This window comes from Colius striatus, chromosome 25 (genome assembly GCF_028858725.1).
Source record: "Colius striatus isolate bColStr4 chromosome 25, bColStr4.1.hap1, whole genome shotgun sequence".
Classification (NCBI taxonomy): Eukaryota; Metazoa; Chordata; class Aves; order Coliiformes; family Coliidae; genus Colius; species Colius striatus.
In genome coordinates this window covers 3373472-3401418 of record NC_084783.1, presented here as the reverse complement: position 1 = coordinate 3401418, position 27947 = coordinate 3373472, and the positions used below count along the sequence as shown (strand labels likewise).

The following is a 27947-nucleotide window of genomic DNA, read 5'->3' as shown; positions in this document are numbered from 1 at the left end:
GACAAGGACTGATGCTCAGTGGAGGAAAGTCAACTTCTGACATCAGTTGGATCAGTGCTGGAAGCATTTTGGAAATGGAATCTGAAATTCACTCAGGTGTGATGAGGCCACATGTGGGATTGCCTCGTGGTGTTGGTGGTGCCTCTGCAGATGGTGATGGTGGTGTGGAGTCCCTGGCCAGCTGCCAACCAACCGTAAGTCTGGGATGAGAGCTGGGGAAGGTGCTGTAGTGGCTGCCAGAGCTCAGGTTTTGTGCTCCCATGGAGCACTCACTTGATGTGCCACCCCTGCGTGGGAAAATGCTGTTTTGCTACCCTGGAGAATGTTTTCCCTGAGCATGTTTTGAACCTCAGGCTTCCATGTGCAGTGTGTAGATGTTACTGGCTGATGGGAGGTCTCAAGTGTAACTTGTGCATTGACAACTTCAAGTCTTTGGGCATCAGAACTTCTTTTTCTTTACACTGCCTATGCACTTTTGAATTGTGAGCTCTTCCTCAGGCTTTAATGCTTTGAGGGGAGCAGTTGCATGCTCCTTCCACTCCTGTTTCACAAAGCTCTGTGTTTAATGTGTCTTGGAAGGGAGGAAGCTGTGTGCTGCACACCAGGTTCCTGTGTGTGATACATCCCTCTGCAGGTCCAGGCTTTTATCCTGCTTATAGGTACTTCCCAAATCAATCACAATGAGAAAGTTGGAAAGAAAACACACAGTGTGTGTATTCCCCTTGTGAATAAAAACACACACCCTGAGCTCTTGTTGCAAAATAAAAGGGGGAACAAACTGTGGTGCAGAGGGCTTTCATTGCTCTTAGTGACCAGCACTACAGCCCTGTTCCAGGCACTTCTTGACTCCCAGTTTGTCTCTTTCAATAACCTCAGTGATGTAGAACTCTGTGGTGTGTTGGGAGATGTTACTCTATTTTTTCCCTACTCCAAGTGTTAGTGGAGACTGTGGCATCTGAAAATGTGGGAGACTTGGGCAAGTAACGTGTGCTTTTGTGTAATGCTGCTCATGTTTGAGGTAGCACACACAGAGACACACACAGACACACACACACAGAGACCAGTTTGGGGAGTGTAATGCAGTTGGCATCTTCTGTTTGTGTGGGGTGCGAAATGCTACGTGAGAACTCCTTGCCTCTTACTCCTGGCATTAGACAAAACAAATGTGGAGAAGAATCACATGGTGCTGAGGGACTGGTAAACTCCAGGACAGCCTTTCAGTTGTGTTCTTCTCTCAGAGTCTGTTCTCAGGCTGTGTCAGGCTGTCCCTGCTCTCCCTGTGCTGCTTGTTTTAGACTTGTGCCCTTAAAACTTACGAGCTACAGTTTGGCACTTTTATATATAGACACTCTGCTTATTTATGCATTCATCTTATGATTGATGGGTGTAAAGACTTGCTTGGGATCCTTTTCTTTTAGGCTTTTCTAGCCTTCTTCCCCTTCCTCCCAGCTCTCTGCATTTCTGTGGCATCCCTTCAGCTGGGGAAGGAGATGTGTGGAATACACTGACCCTCATGCAGCTGGTGCCTCCTGCTTTATTTCTTAGGCACTGCCTGGAATCTCTGAGGTTCTTCCTTTTCCTTCTGCAGTTTTCTGTCTGCTTGGTCTGAATGTACAGCAGCAAACCCTGACTGAATCATGTGTGACTTCAGCTGGGGAAGAGGAGAGCCAATTGCCCAAAGCAACATTAAGGACAGGGATAGAACAGAGCTTCATGTTTATTAATACACAGTTTCCTATGTTGGCTTTTTGCTGCTCATCACTTCTTTTCCTTCCCCCTTCCTCAGCTGCTCACCTCTTACTGCCTTTAATTGCCTTCTTTCCTGTTTAACTTCTTGGTGTGTTAAGACTTGGGACACTAGTGCTGCTGTTCACCTGTGAGCATTTCCCTGTGTGTTTCGTGTGACCTGTTCAGCATCACCACGGGGCAGGGAGGAATTCTCCAGCACAGCTTTCCTACCTCTTAATTACAGAGCACCTCTTGATTGTGCTGGGGCTTTTTAACCTGTCATCCGCTATGTTCCTCTCTTGCTGGAGCGAGTGAGGCTGGAAAGCAGCACGGTGACTGAGCATCATGAGCACAGCTCTCTCCTGGAGTGAAGAGGGCATTTGGAGGGAAATAATAGTCAGATTTGGACAAAGGGACAAAGTCAAGGTTCAGTAAGAAAGTTTGGCTTGCACTAGTACACCTGCACTTGTACAGCAGCACTGGAGAGTCTCAGGACCTGACACACCAAGAAGTTAAACAGCAGAGAAGGCAAATTGAAGGCAGGAATGGGCAGAAGGTACCTTGAGCAGCAGATGGATCAGCTCTTAACAAGCATTTGAACATGTTGCTGCCTCAAGGTGCTGAAATAAGGCAGAAAGAGGAAAACCTTCACTCTGTGCAGCTGTAGTAGTGGCCTTCACTCTGCTCAGGGCTGTTATCAGTAGGGTCTGACCCAGCTCAGCACCGCAGCTCGAGCGCAGGATGATGTGGGTTGGGGGCTGTTGGATCCAGTTCAGAGGTGGGATGGGCAATTCCAGGTGCTTGTCCTGTTACTGCAGCTTGAAAATCACACTGCCCAGGACCTGCTGATGTCCTGTCTGCTGTGGTAACTTATTCTCATCTTTACCTTTGCTTCCTTGTCCTTCCTGGAGGAGAAGTTTTATCTTGCCTTGGGTAAGTCACTTGAACCTCTCCATGCCTCAGCTATCCCATCTGCAAAATGGGTATGGGCATGTGTTACAAAGGCAGCATGCAAAGTGTGGCTTACAGCAAGATCCTTTAGCTTCTATCTCAAAGAGTTTAACCCCACATCATCTGGTGTCTCAGATGAGAACTGCTGGTAGGACTTAAGGTGAGCAGAGAGGGGGAACAGGAGTTGTCAGGTGTCCCTTGTGTTCTGCAGCTTCAGTTTGTTGTATTAAGGAAATGCAAACATTTGAAAGGTCTAGGAGAGTAAAATTTAACAGCCAGTCAGAGACACTGAAGGCCAGGCTGATATGGGGCAGGAGTGTCACGTGTCTAACAGGGAGCTGGCAGACCTCCAGGCCAGGAGAAGCAGGGAGTTTGCCCCTGGCTCTCCTGTTGATTCATTCAGGACTTGTGGAGGGGATGTGCAGGTGAGTTTTTGAGCTCTGCAGAATCTCTTTCTGCCTGGCCCTTACACCTGAAGGCTCTGTCCCCATGACGTGAGACCTGCTGAAGCTTGTGATCAGATGTGTGTGGATGTTTTAGAAGGCTCATTTTTGGGAAGCTGTCTCTCCTCCCACCACTGTCCTTCCTGCAGAGCCCTTGGCCATCAGCTGGCTTCTTCTGGTTTGTGCCCAAAACAAACCCATCTGCTGACCCAGACCTGCCAGGGCTCCTGTCCCATGTAGGAATCTCCTGTGGCTTGCTCAGGTGCTGCTCACATGAAGCAGAGTATATCAAATAGTCTGTTATCATGAAAAGGACTGAAGTCTTAAAGCATTCCAGGAGCCCCAAGTGTCCTTCAGGTGTCAAAGAGCTATTTAACAAGCACATCTCTTTGAGTTTGTCTCAGTCTCTTTTGTTTGTGTTAATTCTTATTAAATTAGAGTAAGAAAACCCTCAAACAGGTGAAAACTAGAAGGGCATTAAGCACTTCAGCCTCTCTGCATTCTCCTTTCTCCCCTCCCTCCCTTTTTCCTCTCCCTAAAGAACAAGGAACAAAACCCAACCAGCATTTTGCAAAGGGATTCTCATGACTGGTTTTGGGTGACCCTCTGGGTGAGACAGTGTGGCCATGACCTGCCTCTTGGCAAGTTTGGTGTTCCAGATGATCTGGCATTGAGTTCAAGCTCTGCTGGTAAGGTTTTGCTCCTGCCACATTTGGAGGAAGAGTTAGCCTTCAATTCCTTTAACAATTACAAGGTGACTAACAACTTGAATGCAGTTTACCTGCTAATTTGTGGTGCCCTGTAGTGAACTCTGCTGTGGCACGAAAGGGATCGGTGTGTGAACGCTTCATCTTCTGGTTTTGGTGTTTTATGTGTCACCTTCTGACTTGGGCTTGTTCCTGTATAAACATGAATCCAGCTACACAAAGTTAGACCCAAATCTCTCTGGACCCAGGAGCCCAAGGGCTTTGGCTCTCCACTGCACTCCCATAACAAGATGTGCTGTTTGGTGCTCTCAATCCAACAGTCTGACTGGAAGCTAAAAGGATGGGAATCAAAACCCAAGAGCACTCCCACAAGGCAGGAGGGAAGCCATGAAGTCAACACCATTCCTTCCCCATTCCCCCCACTTCCAGTATCTGAATATAAGGGAGTGTTTAGAATGTTGGGGACATGAAGTTTCTGAAGCAGTAGCAAGTGAGGCTGGATGCTGTTCTTATTTCTGCACCTCATCAAGTGGAAATAACTCATCACTGTGGCAATAAGGTGGATTGTTCCAGCAGAGAGTATGGAAACAGCTGGAAGAGGGTTCTGCTCACTCTTGTAACCATCATTCTGACTCTTCTTTTTTAACAGTAAGTGTTGTTACTCAAAGTTCTGACCAAAGTGGGTAACAGCAGCTTCTGAGTGTGAGATGGCACCTCAAAGTGATGGGGTTTGTCAATCCTATCTGATGGGAGAGCAGATGAGTGTGCTGGTAGTATGCAGGTAGGAGTGAGCTGATCTCAAAGCAGGTTTTTTCACCCCCTCTTCTCTCTTAAATACCCAAGATAAGTAAGTCTTTATGATAGGCCTTTGCATTAAAGAGCTAGATTGCTGGAGCTGAAGGAATAAAGGGGAGGGAAATGAAGCCTGACTGAGTTTTCAGGTAGCTGTGAACCTGCTGTTGACATGGGCTGTCTCCTTCACTTTGGAGTACAAACACCCAGCTTTACCACCTGTTAGACTGCAGGAGCTGGCATTCAAAAAGCTTTTCTTATAATTGAGGATAACCCTTCCATTGGAGTGATGCTGGGTAACTTGCTTCTTGGTTCCTCACTCTGTCTAGCTGGAGAGACTGCTGAAGCTGCATCTCCTGCACAGGAGGCAGTTGCCCTGTGGCTGAGGCAGCAGGTAGCAGCAAGTTGTCTTCAAGCACATTTGTAAATGCCCAGAGAGTGCTGGGCTGAGCAAAGCCCTGTGTCTGTGTGGGATGGAAGAGGCCTCATGGCAGCAGCAAAGTCACTGCTGGGACTGTTTCATAAGGGAGGCATTAGTGAAGATGGTCATAGTGTCATAGAATGGTGGGGGTTGGAAGGGACCTTTAGAGATCATCCAGTGCAGCCCCCCTGCCAGAGCAGCAGCACCTAGAGCAGGGCACACAGGGACTCATCCAGCTGGGTTTGGGATGTCCCCAGAGAAGGAGCCTCCACAGCCCATCTGGGCAGCCCCTGCCAGTGCTCCCTCACCTCAACAGGGAACAAATTCCTCCTTGTGTTTCGTTTGAACCTCTTCTTCCAGCTTGTCCCTGTTGCCCCTTGTCATTGCCCATCCCTGAGCACAGCCTGGCTCCAGCCTCCTCACAGCCACCCTTGATGCATTTGTAACCATCAATGAGGTCACCCCTCAGTCTCTCCCCAAGCTGCAGAGCCCCAGCTCCCTCAGCCTTTCATCACAAGGCAGATGCTCCACTCCAGCATCTCTGTGGCCCTGCACTGAACTCTCTCCAGCAGCTCCCTGTCCTTGTGCAACTGAGGGGCCCAGAACTGGACACAATATCCCAGTCTGGTTTCTGCTACAAATCTGGAGACTTTCCAGGTGCTAAAATGATCAGAAAACAGAATGATCAGAGATTTCAGACTGCTGCTGATTTACCTGTTGCTGTAAGTGGGACCAATTCCCTTGCTGCAGCCTGGTAGCTGTGCCCAGGATGCTGCTTTGCTGAAAGGACCTGTGTGGTCACGAGCTTTGAAATGCTTGCAGGCATTAGTGGCAGTAAACTGAAGGCATTCATATTTAATAGGATCTCAGAAAATCCTGTCTCCAACAGAATTAGGTGCCTCCAGTGCACGTGTGGCTGTGCACAGAGTCACCTACTGAGAGTCAGGCACAAGGTCCATCTAAACTCATCTGGTTTTTGTTGTACAACACTGGAATCGTGGCTGTGGTACAGTGCCAGTGTTCTCTGTAGGATGCTGTGTTAGTACAGGCTTTCAGTTCTGGTTTCTTCTAGCTTGCTTGTTTTTAAGGCTCAGGAGGTGTAGTCTTTGCAAGTCAGCACCTGGTTGATTCAGCAGTGGAAGAACCTCAGTGGAAGCCTCAGAGTCAAGCTGCCTGCTTCTGTCTGGTGTCTCTGGAGGGTGCCCAGTGAAGCTTTGCTCCAGCTGTGGTTTGTGCTGCCAAACAGCTGAGGATGCTCTGTGGGCAGTTCTTCCCTTCTGGTCCATGTATGCACAGGGAAGAAAACACAGCATGGTGGGGTTGGAAGGGACCTTTAGAGCTCATCCAGTCCAACCCCCTGCAGAAGCAGCTCCCACCTAGATCAGGTCACACAGGAACAAGATGTGCCTTTGATGCTTTGCTTGGCAGAGTGACAGGAGTTTGATGTCTTAGGCCTCTTTTAAGTTTAAATTTGCTCTTGCTATTGGGGGCAACTGACACTGGCAACAGCTTTTCTGTTCCCATTCCTTCAAACAGGTGATGCTGCAAGAAAACTGAGTCCAGTGCAGGGACACCAAGATGCTGAGGGGACTGGAGCATCTTCCTTGTGAGGAAAGGCTGTGGGACCTGGGGCTGTTCAGTCTGGAGAAGAGGAGACTGAGGGGGCAGCTCATTAACATTGACAGATATCTAAAGGGTGGGTGTCAGGAGGTTGGGGCAGCACTTGTTTCTGTTGTATCCAGTGACAGGACAAGGGGTGATGGTGTGGAGGCTCCTTCTCTTGGAGGTCTTCAAGACTCAACCTGGACACTTTCCTGTATGACCTGATCTAGGTGGGACCTGCTTTGGCAGAGGGTTGGGCTGGATGAGCTCTCAAGGTCCCTTCCAACCCCCTCCATGCTGTGGTTGTATTAAAATGGGCTGATGGTGTATCTTCTTCTGAAAGATCTCAGTGAGGAGATAACATCCTCCATAAAACTTGAGAAGTAATTCTTGTGGGGCCTTCAGAAGCTCAGCTTGAGACTAAGCCAGGTTGACTGTACATAATTCCTGTGTTCATTACAATTATGCTCCAGGACAGCAGATAGCCCTTACAGTTAAGGTTAGCATTAAATTAATGCCTTGCAGTTCATCAGAGATTGCTGGTATGTGTGTCATGGCTCTGTGAGCTGTGATGGCAGCATCAAACAGGGAGATCACCAGGAGAATCTTCTTGCTTATTCTCTCCATTAGATCTTGCAACATTTAGTTTGTGGGGAAAAATGGTGAGTAGTCAAGAAAGAAGCCAAATAAGCAGTGAGATGGATGGGAGGTGGAAAGCACAGCATCTGGCACATGGGTAAGGAGTGCTGTGGTGGGAAAAGCTCTGAAATACCTACAGCTTGAAGCAAGTTAAGCTTTTTGACTTGGTGTATTTGACTTGCAGACTGTGCCTGTGATCACAGGTTCACCTCCAACCTCGCTACCCACAACCTTCATTCCATTAGTTGCTGTTGAAGGTGTTTAAGATTCCTCTGTCCTTTAGCAAAAGGATGTATTAATTCCTTTTGTTGAACCAAAACCTGGTTTTGAACCTGAAGATGATGGTTTGACAAGCAGCCAGGGCTTTGAAGGGATAGAAGTGGCTTGGGGAACAAAGGCACGTGAATGCCGTTGGGTCAAGACCTGATGGGTGACTTGATTTCAGTGAGGTGCCTGAGAATTATGCTGATGAGGTCTATAGAAGTAATTAAGACTCATTTCAATATTGCACATGTTATTGATCCCTTAGGAAGTTTAGATACACAAGCTTGATAAGAAGGTCTGCTTTGCAAAAGGCTGTTTGGTGTAATCCTGGCAGCTCTGCTTGGTTTCTCCCCAAAATGCCCTCCTGCTTTTGTGGCAGCTTGGCTGAATGAAGCCAAAGCCTTCAGTTTCAGCTTGTCCATCTTTGATGTCTCTTTGCTTTCTGCTTGTTCTGACTCAAAAGACCCTGATGGCTTTGTTACCAGTGCTCAGGATTGCTCAGGATGCCAAACCCCCCCTTCCATCCCACTGGTGATGCTGACAACTTCTTGTTTCCCTTTCCCTTTGAAGTGCAGGACCAAGGGCTGAACACCAGCCCCACAGCCCTGCCTTGGTTTTCATCCAGATGTGTCTGTGTGCAAACAAGGCTTGTGGTGTTGGGTGTGCAGTGCTCCCTTTTGATCTCAGCTGGGGGGATGCAGTGTGCATCCAGATCCAGTTCTGTGTGCTGGAGGTTTCTGGATTAATTAATGATGGTGGCTGTGCTTGGCTTCCCCTGTAAATAGGTGTGGCCCCTGGGCCCTTGCCAAAGTGCCATTTCATTCCCTTATTTGGCTCTCTGAACGGTGTCATTCTCCACACACACCCTCAGATAGGTTTGGAAATCATATGGTTGGGGAAACTAAAATTGCTGCTACAAAATTATTAGCTTATGGGTTATTAACTTACTCCTACAACTGAGATGAAGAACCTGTCACTGTTGGAGGATGGTATCTTGAGCTTCCAAGGGGGAAATGGTTATTGCTGTGTTTTCAGTGGCTGATGCTGAAGCTGGGTGGGCACAGGCTGGATTGTTGAGGAGGAATCAATCACCATGTTTTAGCTGATGCCAGGTTGCCCAGTTCACACAATCACAGAGTGTAAAGGGTTGGAAGGGAGCTGGAAAGCTCATCCAGTGCAACCCCCCTGCCAGAGCAGCAGCACCTAGAGCAGGGCACACAGGGACTCATCCAGCTGGGTTTGGGATGTCCCCAGAGAAGGAGCCTCCACAGCCCATCTGGGCAGCCCCTGCCAGGGCTCCCTCACCTCAACAGGGAACAAGTTTGTCCTTGTGTTGCTTTGGAACCTCTTCTGTTCCAACTTGTCTCCATTGCCCCTTGTCCTGTCATTGGCCATCCCTGAGCACAGCCTGGCTCCAGCCTCCTCACAGCCACCCTTGATGCATTTGTAACCATCAATGAGGTCACCCCTCAGTCTCTCCTCCAAGCTGCAGAGCCCCAGCTCCCTCAGCCTTTCATCACAAGGCAGATGCTCCACTCCAGCATCTCTGTATCCCTGCAGTGAACTCTCTCCAGCAGCTCCCTGTCCTTCTGCAACTGAGGGGCCCAGAACTGGACACAATATCCCAGATGTGGTCTCACAAGGGCAGAGCAGAGGGGCAGCAGAACCTCTCTGACCTACTGCCCACAGCCCTTCTAACCCACCCCAGGCTGCCATTGTCCATCTTGCCCACAAGGACCCGTTGCTGGCTCAGGCTCATCCTGCTGCCCACCAGCACCCCCAGCTCCCTTTCCCCTCCACTCCTCTCTAACAGTTCATTCCCCAGCCTGTGCTGCTACATGAGGTGATTCCTTCCCAGATGCAACACTCTCCACTGGCCCTGGTTGAATTCCATGAGATTTCTCCCCACCCAGCCCTCCCCTGTGCAGTTAAAGCCACTGGCAGCTGGTGAGCACAAACTGTCTTCAGAGCATGGCAAAGCTTTGTTGCCCTGGTGAAGCAGATGAAAGCCCCTTAACACAGCACTCCAGAGCAAACCATCTTATATGATGAAAGCACAACAGGTTTCCCCCCAGAGCTAGAAATATCCATTTGCCCCCTGATTTGAAAGAAAGTGACAAACTGAAGGGCACCACTCACTGCAGTCTCCATCTCTCCTGAGACATCCAGGGCTCTGCTTTTCTTCCTTGAGGTTGCTGGGTGCTTGGTACAAGGTGGTAAATTCACACACATCCCTCTTCCCCTGTTTATTGCCCTGCCAATCAGTTCTGCAAATGCATTTCACAACACTGCTGCTTTGCATAGGAAAGAGACACCCCCTTCCTCTAACAAAAATACCTCCTACATCAGCAACTCCAGCCCCTGGTAAAGGCACTGGTACCATTAGGTGATGAGATTGCACTTTGGTTAAACCCAGTGGAGTGGAGCTGCTTGGTGTGGATGGAGGATGGCTGGCCAGGCTCCCTCAGCTTGAAGAAACAATGCAGAGCTGGTGTTGGCCATCTGAGTTGAGCTGGATGATGAGTATTTCAGTGATGAGAGCCCTTCCCCATGAATCTAGTAGATCTTGGTGCTGGGTGAGGAACAACATCACTTGCCATAAATACAGAGTAACTCAAAAAGAGAGTTCAAACTGTGCTGTGTATAAAAGAACCCCCAAACCAAAACCCCTGGGGTGTATTTTTAGCTCTTCTTGGTGTTCTCTCCTTTTGCTTAGCAGTAGATAGTGCAGTTCCTCTTCTCAGAACAGGCACTGCTGTGTTGGTGGCTGCTGCTTGGCTGTTCTCTCATGTGCAGGGTGGGTTTTGATGGTCCTGCAAGTCAGCCTCTTGCAAAGACTTGGATTTCATGAGTCAGATCTACCCACAGAGTAATTACAAACAATGAGCTTGGATAAATATGAAACAGGTGCTTAAAACTGATAGAACCTGGCTCCAGTCCAGTGGCTTCACCCTTTCCCTGACCCCCACTTCACAGTTTACTTGTAAAATGAATGACAGAAGAAGTGTTTTCTCTCTCTTTCATTCCCAGACCTGCCTGATTCCTCATCCTTTGAGTGAGAACACGATGGGAGTACAGTGCTCAAAACCCAAGCAAACCAAACCTGGGCTACCCCAGGGGTTGCTCTAAGGTTTAACTTCAGCTACAAGTATCAGCTTTCATAGCTCCACTTTATAGCACCTTGTTGCTACTGTCATGAAACTGAAGCATCTTAGAGCTGGTTCCTGTGGACTTTTTGGGGAATAGCTGTTTCTTCAGAGCTTTGCTGGGGATTCTGCCCCTGTTTGAAGACACACATTGTGTTATGAGTGAAAAGCAAGCTGTGTGCTTTTGGTCTGCCAGTGCCTGTAGTGGTACAACTCCAGACAATCATGGGGGTTCCTATTCATGAGTAACCAACCCAACAGTGATCTGGGTATTTGGAGCCTGATCTTCTGAACCTGTAGAGAAACAACCACACTCCATTTTGTGCTGACTTGGGCAGGGTTAAAGCAGCATCACCTTTTCCACAGGGCATCCTTGAACACCTTGTCACGTTTGCTGTGGATGCCTCAGTGCTGGGAACCAGGACAGCAGTCACTGGGTACTCCAGGCTCTGGTTACAGAAAGGCAGATTGGCATGGACTGGATTAACAAGGCTTCCTGGAAGAAAGAGAAATTGCAGTTAGTGTTGATTTTTCTCTCTGAGCTGTGGTATTGGCACCTTGTTGTCTTTGCATCATCCAGATAACCACACCTGACTGAATTCTGGCTCATCACAGGTGGGTCGTGGGGCTTGTCTGGGGAGGGAGGAAGGAGCTTGGTCATGTCATCAACCACTGAGATGTTCCAGCCTAAGGAATGAGAGAAGTCAAAATGAGTGGGCACCTTGGTCTCAAGACAGGATGATTTGCTTGTGAGAGGTCAGGTTGTTCCAGTGGCTTTCAAAAGGTTCAGCCTGGATTCTCTGGAGGAAACTTTACTCCAGTAGAGATTCCTGTTTTCACAGAACCTCAGAGGCTGGAAGGGACCTGGGAAGCTCATCCAGTGCAACCCCCCTGCCAGAGCAGCACCACCCAGAGCAGGGCACACAGGGACTCATCCAGCTGGGTTGGAATGTCCCCAGAGAAGGAGCCTCCACAGCCCATCTGGGCAGCCCCTGCCAGTGCTCCCTCACCTCAACAGGGAACAAATTCCTCCTTGTGTTCCTTTGGAACCTCTTCTTCCAGCTTGTCCCTGTTGGCCCTTGTCCTGTCATTGGCCATCCCTGAGCACAGCCTGGCTCCAGCCTCCTCACACCCACCCTTGATGCATTTGTAACCATCAATGAGGTCACCCCTCAGTCTCCTCCAAGCTGCAGAGCCCCAGCTCCCTCAGCCTTTCATCACAAGGCAGATGCTCCACTCCAGCATCTCTGTGGCCCTGCACTGAACTCTCTCCAGCAGCTCCCTGTCCTTCTGCAACTGAGGGGCCCAGAGCTGGACACAATATCCCAGATGTGGTCTCACAAGGGTGGGGGAGCAGAACCTCTCTCCACTCCTAACCCACCCCAGGATGCCATTGGCCTCCCTGGCCCTGAGGCCACATTCTTGCACACAATTGTGTGCACAAGTGGCAGGATCTGAGAGCAGAGTAAAGCTGAACCTTTAAGCTCTGCTAAATGAGCATCAAGATCTGGATGGAGCTCTGTAACTGGCAGCTCACACCCTCCCAGATCCAGAGGTAAAGGCAGGGTTTCTCCTTGAAGGCCTCTGTAGCATTTGGCAGCTCTTGGTGCTCACCTCAGACCAAATGCTGCAACATCAGGCTTCCCCAGCCTGTGCTGGGCTGACAATGCTCCAACAACAGCTGTTACCAGGCTGTGATTCTTCTCCCCCTGACTCCTCACCGGCTGGCTCAGCATCATCCCTGTCTGCAGAGCGGCTTAAGCTAAAGGGTTACTGCAGGGCTGCTCTTCCCTGCCCCAGCACACAGCCATTGATCTGAAGGGTGTAATTAGAAATGCTATCGATGGCCTGGGAGGAGAGCTGGGTGTTTTATCTGTGGCTCAGGAATTGAGGAGTGAGTGGGAGAGACTCTTAATTTGTAACAGGTTTTATTTGCCATCTGACTTGGACACAATCAAAGGACAGAGGTGGCATTAATGAGCATCTGAAAGGAGCTTTTTTTCCCCCCCTTGTTACAAGGTGGCACTTCACTGTGGAGAGGCTGAGACCCAGGAGTGGCTATGCAGGGTGCTTTAGCCAGCTTTCAGCCAAATCTTTAGGCACACAGAAGTTAAAAGGCAATGCTTGAGGTTTTGGATGAACATAGGCCAGGTACAGGGTGGATCAGCACAGTGCCTGTGCACTCCATGCTGGTTGCTTACACCGTAGTGAATGGTGCACCTTGGCTCTTGGCTCTGGCTGACAGCTCTTCCTACAACTCTGAGATGTGTACAAGGAGGAATCTGTGTTTTCAGAAGGTAGAAAAATCGCTTCCAACTGAGATTTTGGTGCTTAAACCCCCAATTTGATACTTTGAGTTCTCCCAGACCACAAAAGTCTCCAAAGACTTTATCCTTGTATTCAAAGATGTTAATGGGAGTGAAGCTGGAACACATGGGACAGAAGTTAGTCCCTTATCTGTCAATATTTAAACTGACATAGGACTCCTTTTTGCTGTTTTGTGCTGACCAAGTTCACTCAGCCTTCCAAAAAGTACCATTCCCTTATCTCAGTTGTTTGAGGAGTTATGTACAGAGGTAAAGCTGAACTGAGGGACCTGGCTCATAGTTTCCATGCCTTGATCTTAGAGAATCCATGACCTGTCTTATCCTGAAAAAGGAATGCTTTGAGAGCTCTTTTGTGGGTTCAGTCTCCTTTGGATGTTACTGGATGGTGGGTTTTGTAGATGCTGTGGATGGGATTCAGCAGTGCTACTAAAAAAAGGTGGTTCCTGAGGTTCTAATCTACAACTTTCAGAAGCATTTTGTGGAGTTGGGGGGTTGGGAAATGTCATGAGTGACAAAGTACAAGTCAGTAGATGTGAAGGGAGACACTGTTCAGCCTGTGGGATTGCTCAAGCATTTCACTGCAAGTTGCAAGGATCAGAATGAGCCCCATGATTCTCCTTAAATGAAACATCCAACCTTTGGAAGAATTTCCAGTGTGCTGAGTGGTAAAGCTTTGCTTCTCCTGGATGGTGTGGGACCTCCAAAGCAGGTTGTGTGTGGCATCTCCAGCCCTGTTGCTCCCAGACACGTTGTACCTGCTCTGCTCCTGCCCTGGCTGTTTCTGATGGAAGTGCTGTGGAAACCTGGAGCTGCTGCTTGGGCAGAGTTTCTCTTCTGAGCATTAACTGTTGAATTGCCTCCTTCCTACGAGGCCCCTGCTTTTAAACCCAAATCCTTCACAATCCTTTTAGAAGCCTTGGAACCGTTTTTCCCTTAGTGCCGTGCTCTGCAAAAGCAAACTTCCCATCTCAGAGATGCAGGAGAAGGCTGAGCTGGGGAGGGATGGAATGTAGGAGCAGGAGCAGGGCTGTGGCACACCCCAGCTCCCCAGGCAGCTCATTACTGGTGCTCTGCTGGGTTTCAGTGGGAACTGAATGTGGCTCAGAGCAAGAGGTGGCCCCGGTTCCGTGGGTGGCCCCACGGCACTGAAGCGGTTAAACTGCTCTTCTGGTGTCCTCACAAGATGAAAACTATTTTAGTCCCATGACAGGAGCACTATGGGAGTTTAATGCTACAGTTCATTAAAAATGGAGCCTGGCCAGAGCCTCAGAAATACGATTCAGTAGCTTTGGGCTTCCCACGTCCCGAGAACATCGAGAGGAAGGATCTTTGCTGAGTCCCCCCCAGAACACAGGGAGCACTCTGTGGTCAGGTGGCTGCTGTGAGCCTGCTCCTGTAACTTTATTCTTCTTTTGTCAGGGGGAAAACTTCTTTCAGCTGCAAAACACAGGCTCCTGCTGTGCTGGAGGTGCCTCGTGTGCCGTGCTCCTGGCAGAGCTGCGCCGGCGCACTGCCTGTGCCTGGAACATCCTCCCTTCCCACTGCCACCTTTCCCAGTCCCCTTCAATTTTCACTCCCAGGCACAGTAATTTCTTCTCTCTTTTTTTTTAACAGATTTCCTTCCCCCCTCCCCCAGCAGCATCACAACCTGTGGTCTCCTGCCCTCTCCTAACTCCCCGTGCTGTGCCGTAGCTCTGTCACGACCGGGCTCATGGTGTGTCCCCTGTGTGATGGTTCTTGGGGTCTTTGGTGGTGAAGAAGTGTTTGTTCACATCCAGGCCAGATGCATGAGAAGCAGCATGGAGCTCCTCTATATCTATCAGGCTTTTATAGCACTGTTGAAGGCCCTGAAGTAGCTCTTACGATTGGTTTTTCAATGGGCTTCTAATTAGAAGAGCATTGGACTAATAGGATGAGCTATAATTAGCAAGACCTGCCCTCTAGATAGCTAATCAGAGACCAGAATACAGTTGCATATCCATTCATTATGTTTCTATATCTGCACTTTTGTAGCAATTTAACCTGTTGGAACCCTTTGGGGTGCTTAAAATAGTAAAGCAGGGAAGATGTCCTGGGCACAGGCTCCTGGCTTTTGGGACAAGATGACCTCTGAGCTTGTTGGGGTGTGATCAAGGGGAGACGAGTTTGATCCTTGGGTTGGTTGGGTTTACAACTCTCTTGCAGAGAGCAGGGCTAAAAGTTGGTGAGCTGTTGTCCTGCCTTCTGGACAAAAGAAAATAGCTCTGCAACTTTTTGAGGAGGGAAATGACTCAGTTCTTGGTGGCTTAGCAGAAATAAGAGGCCGAGCTTCCAAGGAGTCGTCTTGGCAGGCAGTGTGCATCAATTACTGTGCTCCACCTACGTCCCAACACTGCCCTGCACCAGCAGTGTGTCAGCAAGCACAGCCCTGTGTGTGAGACCCACTGCTAAAGCTGTGGCTGTGGACTGATGATTTGCTTTGTGCCATGCCCAAGCCAGGCTGTGGTGAGGGGGTGTTTGCCTCTGTCTATGCTGCTAGGGCGAGGAACTGCCAATCCAGTTGGTTTTATCCTAACTGCCCAGTGTACACTGGCTGTGGGTTTCTTCCCTCAGTGTTTTCATAGAGAAGGAAGGTTTGGATATCATAGACTGCATGTACAGGCTTATAGAAGGATTTTTGTAAGGCATAAGCAAGCTTCAGCTAGCAGAATGCTTCCTGGAGTGAGAGGCAGACACACCTGAGCATGTCCTCTCAGAGATATGTTTAGGTGCTGTCCTACAGGACAAAAACTCTCTAAGAAGTCATTTCCCCCTTATTTCTCTGCTTCACATGTGAATTAGAATCACAGCATGGTGGGGGTTGGAAGGGACCTTTAGAGCTCATCCAGTCCAACCCCCTGCAGAAGCAGCTCCCACCTAGATCAGGTCACACAGGAACGTGTCCAGGTTGGGTCTTGAAGAGCTCAAAGGAAGGAGCCTCCACACCCTCCCTGGGCAGCCTGGGCCAGGGCTGTTTTGTGGAAGCTTCCACAAGAAGCAGTGATGTGCTCTTGAGCAGGACCAGGAACGTGGGAACAACTGACTTCATCTGTGTCACGGGGTGTGGGTGGCAGTGGGACCCCACCAAACCTCCAGCTGTGTTTAGACAGTGCATGCAGCTGGGCATTCACATCTCCTCTGCTGGCCTTTAACTCCAAACACCAAATTGTCACTAAATTGCTGAACTGGCCAGTGCATGAGCCTGTGTGTGATGTGCTGTTGTGTCTGGAAATGACTTTATTTGCCTCTCTCAATGTTCCTGCCACTTAAGGTTCAGGTGATGTTACCTTCTCATAGGTAACCTTGGACAAACATTGCCTTGTTGGCTGCATCATACTAGCTATTAAAATGCTTGTCCAGGTTCCTGCTGGCTTGTTGGGCAAATTAAAGCAATGAGTTTCTGTCTGAAGATGTGTCTTCAAGTGATGTTCTCCTGCATGCACACATGGACCCAGCTGCTTTTGTCTGAGAGGGCAAACAGGGAGGGTGGCACAGCAACTGCTTCAGGCTTGTCTGGAGCAAGCTCCTGTGGTACTGGCCATTAGCACAAAGCTTGCAGGTCACCTCCTCCTCAAGGAGCACTGTCAGAAATTGGAATGCTGATGCCAAGAGGTGTTTGGGTCGAAGCAGAGATGGCAAGAACCCAGTTGCTTTCCTCTTAAGAAGCAAAGACTAAATAAAACACAATCAAATCTCTTTGCCTGTGCTTTTGGTCTTGATCCAGAAGCATTCAAACACAAACCTGACTGGCAGTTCCTTCCCTTTAAATAAGAGGATGCAGCATTCTCAGCTGTCAGCAGTGTTGAGGGATGTGTGTCTCCTGGGGGAGCGTGTTTGGGGTGAAGGTGGTGGCTGTGTCACTGGCCCTGTCTCATGCTAACAGCTTGTCTCTTCCCTCAGGAGCTCCGCTGCAGTCACTTTCAACCCCTGGGCCCAGTCAGGATCCCACCTGGAACCCATGAACTTCACTGACAGGTAAGAGTGTGGAATAAGATGGAGGATGAGACTCTAATATTACACAGACACCTCCTCTGCCCCCAGCTCAGTCCTGAAAATGGGGAGGTAGAGTGGGAGGAATTGTCTGCTGGTCCTTTGTACCTTTACCTCCTGCCTTGTCCAGGAGAAGGAAGAGCTGTAGAGGAGTTCTGAGATGAACCTCAGGTCAGAATTTGGTTCCTGTGCCTTAACTAGGTGTAGTTTTTCACTTAGGAGTTAATCCACACTCAGAAGTAGGTACATCCCCCCCAGTTTACTAAGGGACAAAGAAGTTTCACTTCCTCTTAACTGGGCAGTCCCAGCAGCTGCACAATATTGTCAGTCTTGAACAAGAGGAGGAGCAAAAGCAAAGCAAACAGCAATTCCTCCCTTGAGACTTTCTGTATATCTTGATGGTTTGTGCAACCCCCAGAAGAAAAACTGTGAATGGGAATGAAATCTGTGCAGCTCTGTTGTCTCTGTGGCACTGCTGAGGGGTGGAGCTGGAGTCAAGCTGCATCAGCTGCCCTGTGTGTGCTGGTGCTCACCTGGCCTGCTGTGTTGTTAAATGATGCTGTGGATAAAGAGCAGTTTAAAGATTTAGCATTTTATATTTCTCTCCAAACCATGGGCTCTGGGGATCAATGGTAAAGCATTTCTGAGCTTCCCATTTCCCCCATTCTCAGTTTTCCTGGTGTAGGTGTTGATGTCTCTGCTCATAGATTGACTCATTTGTTTACTATGCTATACCAGAGTCGGCTTCATAACTGACATGGTACAAGCCATGAGCACCACTGATTGAGGTGTTGGCTATTTATTGCTAAGTTCCCACATCTTGCAAAGCAGTGCCAGTCCAGAGAACAAATCTTATGAGGAGGGGCTGAGGGAATGGGGGTGTTGAGGCTGGAGAACAGGAGGCTGAGGGGAGACAGGAGCATTCTCTGACATTCCCTGACAGGAGGCTGCAGGGAGCTGGGGGTCAGGCTCTGCTCCCAAGTAACAGGATGAGCAGCAACAGCCTCAAGTTGCCCCAGGGGAGGTTGAGGCTGGAGCTGAGGCAGAACTGTTTCCCTGAGAGGGGTGTCAGCCCCTGTGCCAGGCTGCCCAGGGAGCTGGGGGAGTGCCCAGCCCTGGAGGGATCCCAAAGCCCTGGAGCTGAGGTGCTGAGAGCTGTGGGTTAGTGAGCAGTGAGAGGTTCATGACTTGATGAGCTTAAAGGTCTTTTCCAACTAAAACCATTCCATGATCTTTTATGAGACCAAAAGGCTCCAGGAAAGGATAAACACACCTTTCTCAGTGACATCAGTCAGAGGTGAGGGAGCAGGAGTGACAGTGAGATTAGCAGAGAGTGTCTCACTTGGAGTTGTTGACCATAGTTGTGGAAATTCCTTCATTCACTCTCTTTCAGTGAGTTCTCTCCATAAAACACCTGCAGAACAGCTCTGTGCAGATGTAGAGCAGTGTGCATAAATACTGTCTTATTGCACCACTTCATGGTATTTGGGTAACAAGTTGTTCTGAAGCATCATCGAAACTGATGTTTGAGCCATCCCATGCTGAGGAGTCTCCAGGATTTCTCTGCTCATCCAAAGCTCAGACATGGTCACTTTCCTGCCCAGGTGGTTTCTAGACAAAAATAATCCCTAAAACTTTGTGTGTGGGGGAGAGAATTCAGGTCAAACAAATCTCTGTGTAAGCAATGCCCTCTAAAAACACCTCTTTAAACCCAAAGCCCTTGGAATTGGTGCAGTTTTAAAGTGCTCTTTGAAAGAAGCAGAATATTGGTTGGCAAAGAAAATCCCTCAGTTGTTTCTTTCTGTTGATACCTTGTCCTTTGTGCCCACTTTCACCAGTGCCCTCTGATTGTGCTGAGGCTGTGGTAAATGGTTTCCATGTGTGTTTCCATGTTGGATGTGACTCCAGAGCAAAGCACTTCTTGGAGAGGGGTGATGCTGAAGCCTGTTTTGGGTGACCTGTGTGCACAGAGAGCCTCCCTTCTCTTTTAAGTTGGAAAACCCCAAGGAATTGCCTGTATTATGATATGCACAGCATGTGGTGCTGGAAAAGCTGATTGTTGTTGTGACTGAGTATTTAAAGATGCTAATTTTGCCACTCTTGCATTAAAAGAAATGAACCAACCTAGATCCCTCCTCTAATAAGCATACATTATATGAGGAGGAGGGGTGGGAGAAGGGGGAGAGGATCTGATTGCAACCCACACTGCCTCCTTGCTTAATATTTCAATCCATTCCCATCAAATAGAAGTTTAAATCAAGTTGGAGGCCCTTTAAGTGGAAGGTTTCCTTTTGGAATCAAAATAAACACTGGGTAAACAGTTCTTTAATGATTAGTTAATGTCTGTGAGGATGGATGTGCCTAAAGAATCCATCCCTTGAAGACAGGCAGAGCCTTTCTCACCTGGAGTGGTGCTAGAGAATAGCTGGGTGTCTTTTAACAAAATGCCTTTGATTTCATTCTTCAAGTGAGGGGTGGTTGAATTCCTCCCCCTCCTCATCCAGCTCGGGGGGTGACAATGAACTGACTCCTGACTGAACCAAGTGCAGTTCATCCCTGAGAACTACAGCTCTGAATCAGCCATCACAGAGCATGTGAGGAACTGGCAGAGCTCTGCAGAACCAGCCAGGGAATCTGTGTCAGAAATGAGGAGGGGAGGGAGGTGGGTTTAGGCTGGATTCCCTTGAGTTAAAGAACAGCAACACTGCCAAAAGGTCTTTGGGGAGGGAGTAGGGGGGGTGATATTTTTATGCTGGGTGTTTTAGTTGCTTCATTGCAATCTTTTCTAAGATGATCTTGATAGTGAAGGCTCCTCTGAAGTTCTTACCAAAATATAGCAAATTACCCAGAGCCATTTGTACAGGCAACAGCTCTCTCCCATTCACACAGCTCCCTGCTTGAACATCATCTCTGTGGCACACTGAGCTTTCTGTGAGGAACTGTGAGCGCTTCTCTTTGTCACACAGAGCCCTCAGATAGTGCTCAGCCTCCAGACTAATAAATGGAGCCAAATGCAGCTGGAGTTGGGATTTTTGGAGGTGTTTTTTTTTGACACAAACACCACAGAAAGCAGAAAAGTGGCTCCTAGTGCAGCGAGACTTCAGCTCCCAAAGCCCCGTTTTGGGCCAGATACAGAACTTCACGTTTGTGGTGCTCTGAGCTCCACTTCAGTGCCTTTCTACAAATGTTTATCTGTTCATTTTAGTAAATATTTAGTCAAGCCAGGGCTGAATTGCTTCCTACTGCACTCTAATGACTGTGCGAGCAGTTGTGGGGACGGCGCGACGGGTGTCCTGCGGCCTGGTCGCTCGCATGGGAGTAAAAGCGGCTTCTGGGAGGTGGGAGGGGGCAGGAGGGGCTGGTGAGGGGCAGGAGGGGCTGGTGAGGGGCAGGAGGGGCTGGTGAGGGGCAGGAGGGGCTGGTGAGGGGGCAAAAGGGGCTGGTGAGGGGGCAAAAGGGGCTGGTGAGGGGGTAAAAGGGGCTGGTGAGGGGCAAAAGGGGCTGGTGAGGGGCAAAAGGGGATGGTGAGGGGCAGAAGGGGCAGCTGAAGGAACAGGAGGAGCTGGTGAGGGGGCAAAAGGGGCTGGTGAGGGGCAGGAGGAGCTGGTGAAGGGGCAGCAGGGGCTGGTGAGGGGCAGAAGGGGCAGCTGAAGGAACAGGAGGAGCTGGTGAGGGGGCAAAAGGGGCTGGTGAGGGGCAGGAGGGGCTGGTGAGGGGGCAGAAGGGCTGGTGAGGGGGCAGAAGGGGCAGCTGAAGGAACTGGAGGGGCTGGTTAGGGGGCAGGAGGAGCTGGTGAGGGGCAGAAGGGGCAGCTGAAGGAACAGGAGAAGCCGGTGAAGGGGCAAAAGGAGCTGCTGAGGAGACAGAAGGAGCTGCTGAGGCCCTCTGAAGCCACGAGCAGCCGTGGGGATGCCCTGGCTGGTTTTGGGACAGCAGAAGTTTCTGCTACCATCCACTTGAGCAGTTTTCCTTCAGTAGTTCATTGCACTGATATCCCTGAAGTGATGTTTTCCTGCTCTTGCATTACTCCACAGCACAGACCTTTCCTCTGCTGCCTCCAGATGCCCGACAACTGTGGCACAGAGCAAAACTTCTGTGGGCACCCTCTCCTTTTTAATTGCCACTACTTAACACCCTGAAGCAAGCTCCTTTCTTTTTCCCCTCCAATGCTCAAAGAAAGGGGAAACACTGATGCTGATAATCAAAGAAGGGAGGCAGGAGTGTGCAGGCAGGCAGGAGGTGGCTGTCTGGCACAAGCACATGCAGCTCAGCAGCGTTGGGAGCCCGGCAAGGGAAGGGTTAAGGGCTGCCATTTTGTTATGTAACACCCTTAATGGACATATCAGTGAATGGCACCAAAATGGCAGGGCTTAACCCTTGGTGGGCCACAGTGCTCAGCCACCCAGGGGGCTGCGAGGCACACAGAGGCCTTCAGCACTTGCAGCTCTACTTTTTTAGCTATGGAAGAGATGGCTGAGGCAGCAAAATCATCAAAGCCACCCCTGGAAAACTCTCAGGCTTGTGTGTGTTTTAATTTGCCTTCCTCAGGGAAGGGATGGATTTTTGGTTGCCCAGTTGAATTCCAGTGCAGGGTGATTATTTCTTTGTGACACGTTACCCAAGGTGCTCTTGAACTGCTGCTGTTGCATCAGTTTGAAAAGTCTTTTTAAGAAGAACTAAAGTGTAGTCCTTTAGTCTAAAGTTTGGGTTTGTTTTCTCTAAACACCTCCAACAGTAAGGTCACAAACTGCCCTCTGTGTGCACATTTCTGCTCCTGCACATGTCCATCCACGTGCACACACACACATATATAAGCATTTTAATGACTTTTTTTCCAGGACATCTCACTTCTGGCTTCGTGATCAATGAGTATATAAGGGGAGGGAGGTGAAAAAAAATCCCACCCCACTTTATGGCATAACAAAAATAAGGTCAGTGGAAAGAGGAGCTTCTCATTGCAGCTTTTGACAGCCTGTTCTGAGAAGTGAATTCCTAGGAGGGCACGTGTGGATGATCCAAGGTGACTGCTTGGGAAGGAAGGGCCTGGCTGGTGGGCACCTCAGGTTCATGCTGGATGTCAGGGACTGTTACAGAATCTTAAGGGTTGGAAGGGACCTCAAAAGCTCATCCAGTGCAACCCTCCTGGCAGAGCAGGACCAGCTAGAGCAGGTCACACAGGAGCTCATCCAGGTGACAGACAACAAGTTTTCCATCAGCTACCTTTAGAAAACACCCACTGAGGGGCACTGAATGTGCCTGAACTTCCCCTTTCCTTCTATGTAACCTTGTCTCTTTTTTCCCCCCCCTCTCTTGCTGTAAAACTTTCCAGGTCATTTTGGGGAAGAGAGTTGTTGATCTTTGCTTTTGGCTACCAAAAAGAGCCATTTATCACATCACTGGATGTGTCAGCGTGCAGCTGCGGTGGGATTCAAACCCATGTGCAAGTGATGCTGTACCCAGCCCCTCTCTGCTGCACAGTGACTAGCACAGCACTGGGGTGTAATTCCAGCTCCAATCCTTTTACCTTCAAACCACCACATTGTGCTAAGCAGTGAGAAGTGAAGCTGAGCTACTTCTGTGTGAAGGAATTAGTTGGAGTTTGTACACGGAAGTTATAAATCATGAGGAGAGAGGAGGTGATGCAGATAACACAATGTCATGTGGGGAAAAGTGGAAGTGTACATTACAAACAAAGTGTGCTTGCTTTTTTTTGAGGGGGGGGGGGGGTGTATTTTTTAACTGTGGTTTTGTCTTTATGTACCATGTCTTGGTGTATTCCCTGTGCTTGTGCATCAGACCTGTTTCAGCTGCAGGCCTGGTTGCTCGTTCATGCCTTGGTCAGGAGGCAGCCAGGTGAGCTGGCCATAACTTCTGCAGCTATTTGGGTGTATTCTGGGCTGGACTGTGCATCTGGAAAAATCAGCATCAAGGAATTTGTTCCCCAAGTCTTAAACTGGAACTTTGTGAGGAGTTTTGTCTGCAACATCTCCCTGCAGGGACAAACTCAAGTGAGTGCTGCAGCTTCCCCAGCCCTTGGCATGGGGCTGGGCTGGATGTCACCCTGTTCCTGCACCTCCCTGCTGGAAAAGATACTGAGTTAAACCAGGTTTGTCTTCTTGGTCTTGCTGCTTCACTCTTTGGAGGAAGGGAAGGATTTGGAGAGAGCTCTTTTGACCCTTTTTCCAACAGAAAGCATTCAGATGGCATCACAAGCTTACACCACACTTCCTGGGCTGGTGTAACTAGGGTGTGAATTGGAGAGGTTTGGGGGTTTTCCTTGTTGTCAGTGTGCTCAGAGGGCAGTGGAGCTGTACTGAGGAGTCTTTGACCATTGTAATGGCCTGCAGTCTGAGGAGTTTACTGCAGTTTAGATGCTATACTGAAGTGCCTTTAGAATTGACAGTAGTTAATCTGTTACACTGATAGCACTTACAACTGAGTATTTGCTGCTGAGGTCCCAGGCACTCCACCCCAAGCTATGCCATTCCTTGTAATAAAAAGCAGAGCCTTCCATAAAACTGAAAATTTACTGCATGGTGCTTATTTTCTCTTCCTTCTTTGAAGTAAAAGGTATAGTCAAGTTGATCTGAAGCTCTTTATAGTGTTGGTCAGTTCCTCTTGCTGCCAGCAGTGGGGATTTCAGGAACAGTTTCTGAAGTGATGTGTTATCCTTGACACAGCCTGGATGTTTGGAACCACCTAACAGCTTGATTCTCAGTTGGTGAAGTGGTGAGGTGCTGTTTAAAGTCTCCTGTGGTGACTGGAATATGATCCTCAGGTGCTGGGGACTGAGCAAACAGCCAGATTTGCCACTGGGAGAGAGTTTTCATCCCAGGTGGGTTTAGGTTTCTCTTGCCTCCTGCTGTCATGCAAAGAGCTGCTCACATCTCCTCCAGGGATGCCATCCCTGATGGTGCAGAGCTCTGCAGGTGACTTCATCCTCCTTCTTTCTTCCAGGGCACTCATCTGGCTTTAACCTTTCCCTACACACCTTGAGTTTAGGCTATTTTGGGAAGGCTTTTTTGTAGTGTGCTGTGTGAAGCAGATAACTGTATCTTTCCTGATGCCTTCTGACTTGCAGGAGATGGGGCCCAGCAACCCAGGTGATTCCCATGGAAGGCTCTGGTGTCACCCCTTTTCATGTATCCTCCTGAAAAAGAGAGGCAGAAAAGCCATTCTGAAGCAATCCCTCTCCTCCACTTCTCTCAGTGCCACACTAGTTTTCCTTTAGGTGTCTCTGCATCTGTACCCTATGGTAGCAAAGAGATTTCCAGCACTATTTCTGGAAGGATTGAAACTCTTTTAGGGAGCTTGGTTTTAGGCTCATCATCAGTAAACATGATCTCATCACTGCTGTGGTAGGGAAGTGTGCAACTAGATCTCTCATTACTGTGAGCCTGCAAATTGCAATCTTCAGCTGTAAAAATCTCCCTGCAATCTCATCCCAAGGTCTTCCCAGTAACACAGAACTTCACACCACACTCCCTTGGTCGTGCTACAAATACTCTTCTTCTCTCTAGCAATCCTTGTCCCCAGTTGCTGGGTTTCAGCCTACGTCATTGCAACCAAATGCTGTGAATTTGTAACAGAAGCTGGGACTGCATTCTGATTTGTAGGGAATGAGCAGCAAACAGCAGCACTGTTCCTCGAAGGAGAATGGATTTGGACTGTTGGGAGTAAGGGAGTGCACAGGGGAGCTGAGGCTGTTTCCAAGTGGAGTCTGTTAAGGGGAGACCGATGATGTGAGGAGGAGAAATGGCTGTGGCTGCTTTGGAAAGGTGCAGGGTGGGATGTTCTCCAGAGTTTGCAACAGGAGAGGGTTTTGTTGAGAAGGTACATTGTGCATCTTCATCGAGGTTGTTCATCTGCTCAGCCTGACCTTGCTGTAAGGGGTTTGTGTATGAAGGGTTTGCCCCTGGACATGCTCTGGGCTCGGTGCTTAGTGCCTCTGTGCATCGCCCTGAGATGAGCTGGGCTAGCTGGAGGTGCTCAGTGAAGCACCCAGGATGCCTAACCTGTTTCAGTGTTAGGATCCTGACTGCAGCAGTTTTTAGAATGAAAACTCAGTGCCCATACAACATTCAGATCACTTTGGTTGCTGGCAGTGTGTGCAGAGGCCTCCTGTCAGCTCTGCAAGGCACAGAACAGCCCAGCACAGCTCCAGGTACCACCTTTCCCCATCCCAACCAAACCCAGGAGAAACCACAGGAGCAGAGACACAATGTGGAGTAAATGTTGTTAAAAGTTTGGAGCTGCAGTGCTGTTGGAGCTCTCAGATCAGCACAGGCTGCTGGACTTGCTGTTTCTCATCCCTGCCAGGCTGGAGAATATTAAGACACTGAAAATAAGCCCAGCTCAGGCTTTAGAGGATGTTTCCTACTGACTAGGCAGTCTTGCTTCAAGAGAGCCCCTGTGATTAATAGCACCTCTTGCTATGTGTAAGCCCCATCCTTTGTTTGAGCCCTGGGTTGGGATGACTTTGCACCCAGCCCAGTGGAGGAAGCTTTGCCTTTCAGGCTGCCTGATGGCTCATCTTAGGGGGGAGATGTGGTTGTCCTGCTGTCAGCCAGAGATGCTTCAACTGTTGGCAGCTCAAAGCTGTGCTTTCAGAGGGCTGAGACAGAAGGGGGTTTGGAAGGGGCTGCTGCCTGTTGGGGCTGTTGTGCTGCTTCCACAAACTTAACTTTGCCTTCCTGTATAACACACCTTTCTTCCATCATTCCAAGATTCAGCTTCACTTTATGTGTTGACTCTGACTCAAACATCCCCCCCACACCCCATTACAAGATACATATTTCATCCAACACCATGCAGAGAGACTTGTGGTCACTCACACGGGGCTTTTAGTCCCCAAATGGCAATTTCACACCACCCTTAAGTGACATTGTTGATTAACGAGGGGGGGGGTGTTAATTACTTTGTGTAATTATGCTAATCTCGCTGCTAAAAAAGACATTTTAAAGACTTGATTCAAACTATTGTGTGTTTGGCCTGACTTTTGAAATCCAGTTGAAAAGGAGAGGGGGGAGTGGGGAAAGACTTGGATGGGAGGAAGGTGTTAAATATGATGAAGTAAAGGAGGGGGGAGGGCAGTGTGTTTCTCTTCCCCCAGCCCATGGCACCCCCGTGGTGCCTGGCACCCCCAGGCAGGCAGAGGGGAGCAGTGGGAGCCTGAGGAGGAGGATGGTGGTGGGGTGAGCCCTGCTGTGGGGGCCTGAGGAGGAGGAGGAAGGCTGGCAGGAGGAGGAGGATGATGCTGGGGTGCCGCAGGGTGAGCCCCGCTGCGGGTTGCCTGCTGCCGGCTCAGACTGGTTTCTGGAAAGTGCTTTGTCTCGCAGGCTGCATCCTGGGAAGGGTCATGTGGAGCCCAGTGATGTCATGGGATCAAAGCCTGACTCAGCTCCGCGTCCCAGGGATGGGATGGGTGTCCGCAGGTACCGGGCTGAGCCGGCAGAACCCACCCGGGAGCAAAACTTCCCACTCCTCCAGCAGGCCAAGGGTTAAGCCTGGCTTTTCCCCCCCTCCTCCTCCTCCTCCTCCCCTTTTCCTCCCCCCCTCCTCTCCTCTGCCTCTGCTGCCTGGTAGAGCCTGGCTCCTTCTCCAGGAGGCGAGAAAGTCTCAAGTGGAGGCTTCCATGGCAGTGCCTGGGTGCCTGGGTGCCAGGAGCTGTGGCAGCCTCTCCTCACGCCGGGCTGTGATGGTCCTTTTGCCCCGTTAGTGTCTGGTTCCCGAAACTTGCAGCCAGGCTGAGGTCCTCAGCAAGACATGGCAGCACTCCCAGGGAGATCCTAATCGAGAGTTTTGTAATTGCCTGCATTTGCATGGCAGGCAAATCCATACATTCTTCCTGCCTCTTGGGTAGAGAGCCAAAAGCTTTTTTCATCGTGGGGGGTTTGGATATTCTCCTCTTTGCTCCAATGCAGAGCTTTTTCTCCTTGGTGATTCCAGTTTGCTGCTCAGTGAAGTTGGTGGGGGGAGTGGGTGTGTTCTTGTTTTGCTTTTTTTTTGGTTGGTTTGTTTGTTTTGCTGCACATAAGTGTAAGTACAGTGATGCTGGGTGCTTAATAGCTCCAGACTGGAGATGTGTCTCGAAGATAAAGTCAGCACACTGGCAAAACTTATTGCTCTTTCTGGACTCCTTTTGCAGCAACCGCTGTACTTTGCCCTGTTTTGAAATTAAGGTGTTTTGTCCAACTTTAGTGTGGTGTGGGGTGTTGGTTTTTGTACTTCCCAGTGCACTTAACTCATTTGTGTCTCCTCTCTTCCATCCCCCAGAGCCTCACAATGACAGAGGAAGCATGCAGGACACGGAGTCAAAAACGAGCCTTAGAACGTGAAGTGACACATAACGATGTGGACAGTAAAAAACTAAAGATGGAGAAAGGACTGTTAGGAACAGATCTAAACACTGAAGGTGACATGAAAATAAAAGCAGATCCTGGAGCTGGAAAAGTGCAAGGATTGTTAAAAAGTGGAGAGGTGAAAGCAACCATCAAAGTGGAGGTTCAGACGGGAGATGAGCCTGTGGACATGAGTACCTCCAAAAGGTGAGTCTGGAGCTGAGTGTGGAGCATTTGGGATACAGGCACAGTAAAGTGTGGCCAGATGGCACTGGATGAAGTTCTTAGGAAGAAGTTCTTAGGTAGAAGTTCTCTGCATCTTAAAGGTAAAGGGAATTGACACTGTAGGTGTGTGGTGCAGCTCTGGCTCTTCACATGAGACTCAGCAGCGGCTTCTGTGTCACTTCCTCACTGTTTTCTCATTACAGCTGCCACTGCAAGAGCAGCTGAGCAAAGAAATGGATAGCAAAGCATGTGAGCTAGAGAGATGGATGCACTTTGAGCTACTGATGTGAGGAAGAGTGGTTTGGGGGTATGGGAGAAGTAACAGACTCTGATTGTAGCAGAGAAGTTTGGATT

General features: G+C 49.3%; 1 protein-coding gene across 6 annotated transcripts in view; it reads left to right on the top strand.

Annotated features, from left to right (window-relative positions):
* GATAD2A (GATA zinc finger domain containing 2A) overlaps window positions 1-27947 on the top strand; it is a 71082-nt gene that overhangs the window by 16230 nt on the left and 26905 nt on the right. For 5 of the 6 annotated variants that reach the window (XM_062015285.1, XM_062015284.1, XM_062015288.1 and 2 more), the window contains 2 exons: window positions 16939-17013; window positions 27304-27575. In XM_062015285.1, coding sequence (XP_061871269.1) covers window positions 27313-27575 — 263 coding nt within the window. In that variant the 5' untranslated portion in view covers window positions 16939-17013; window positions 27304-27312. Of the gene's footprint in view, window positions 1-6719; window positions 6739-16938; window positions 17014-27303; window positions 27576-27947 lie in introns of those variants that run through there. The other variant, XM_062015287.1, reaches the window with a different exon arrangement.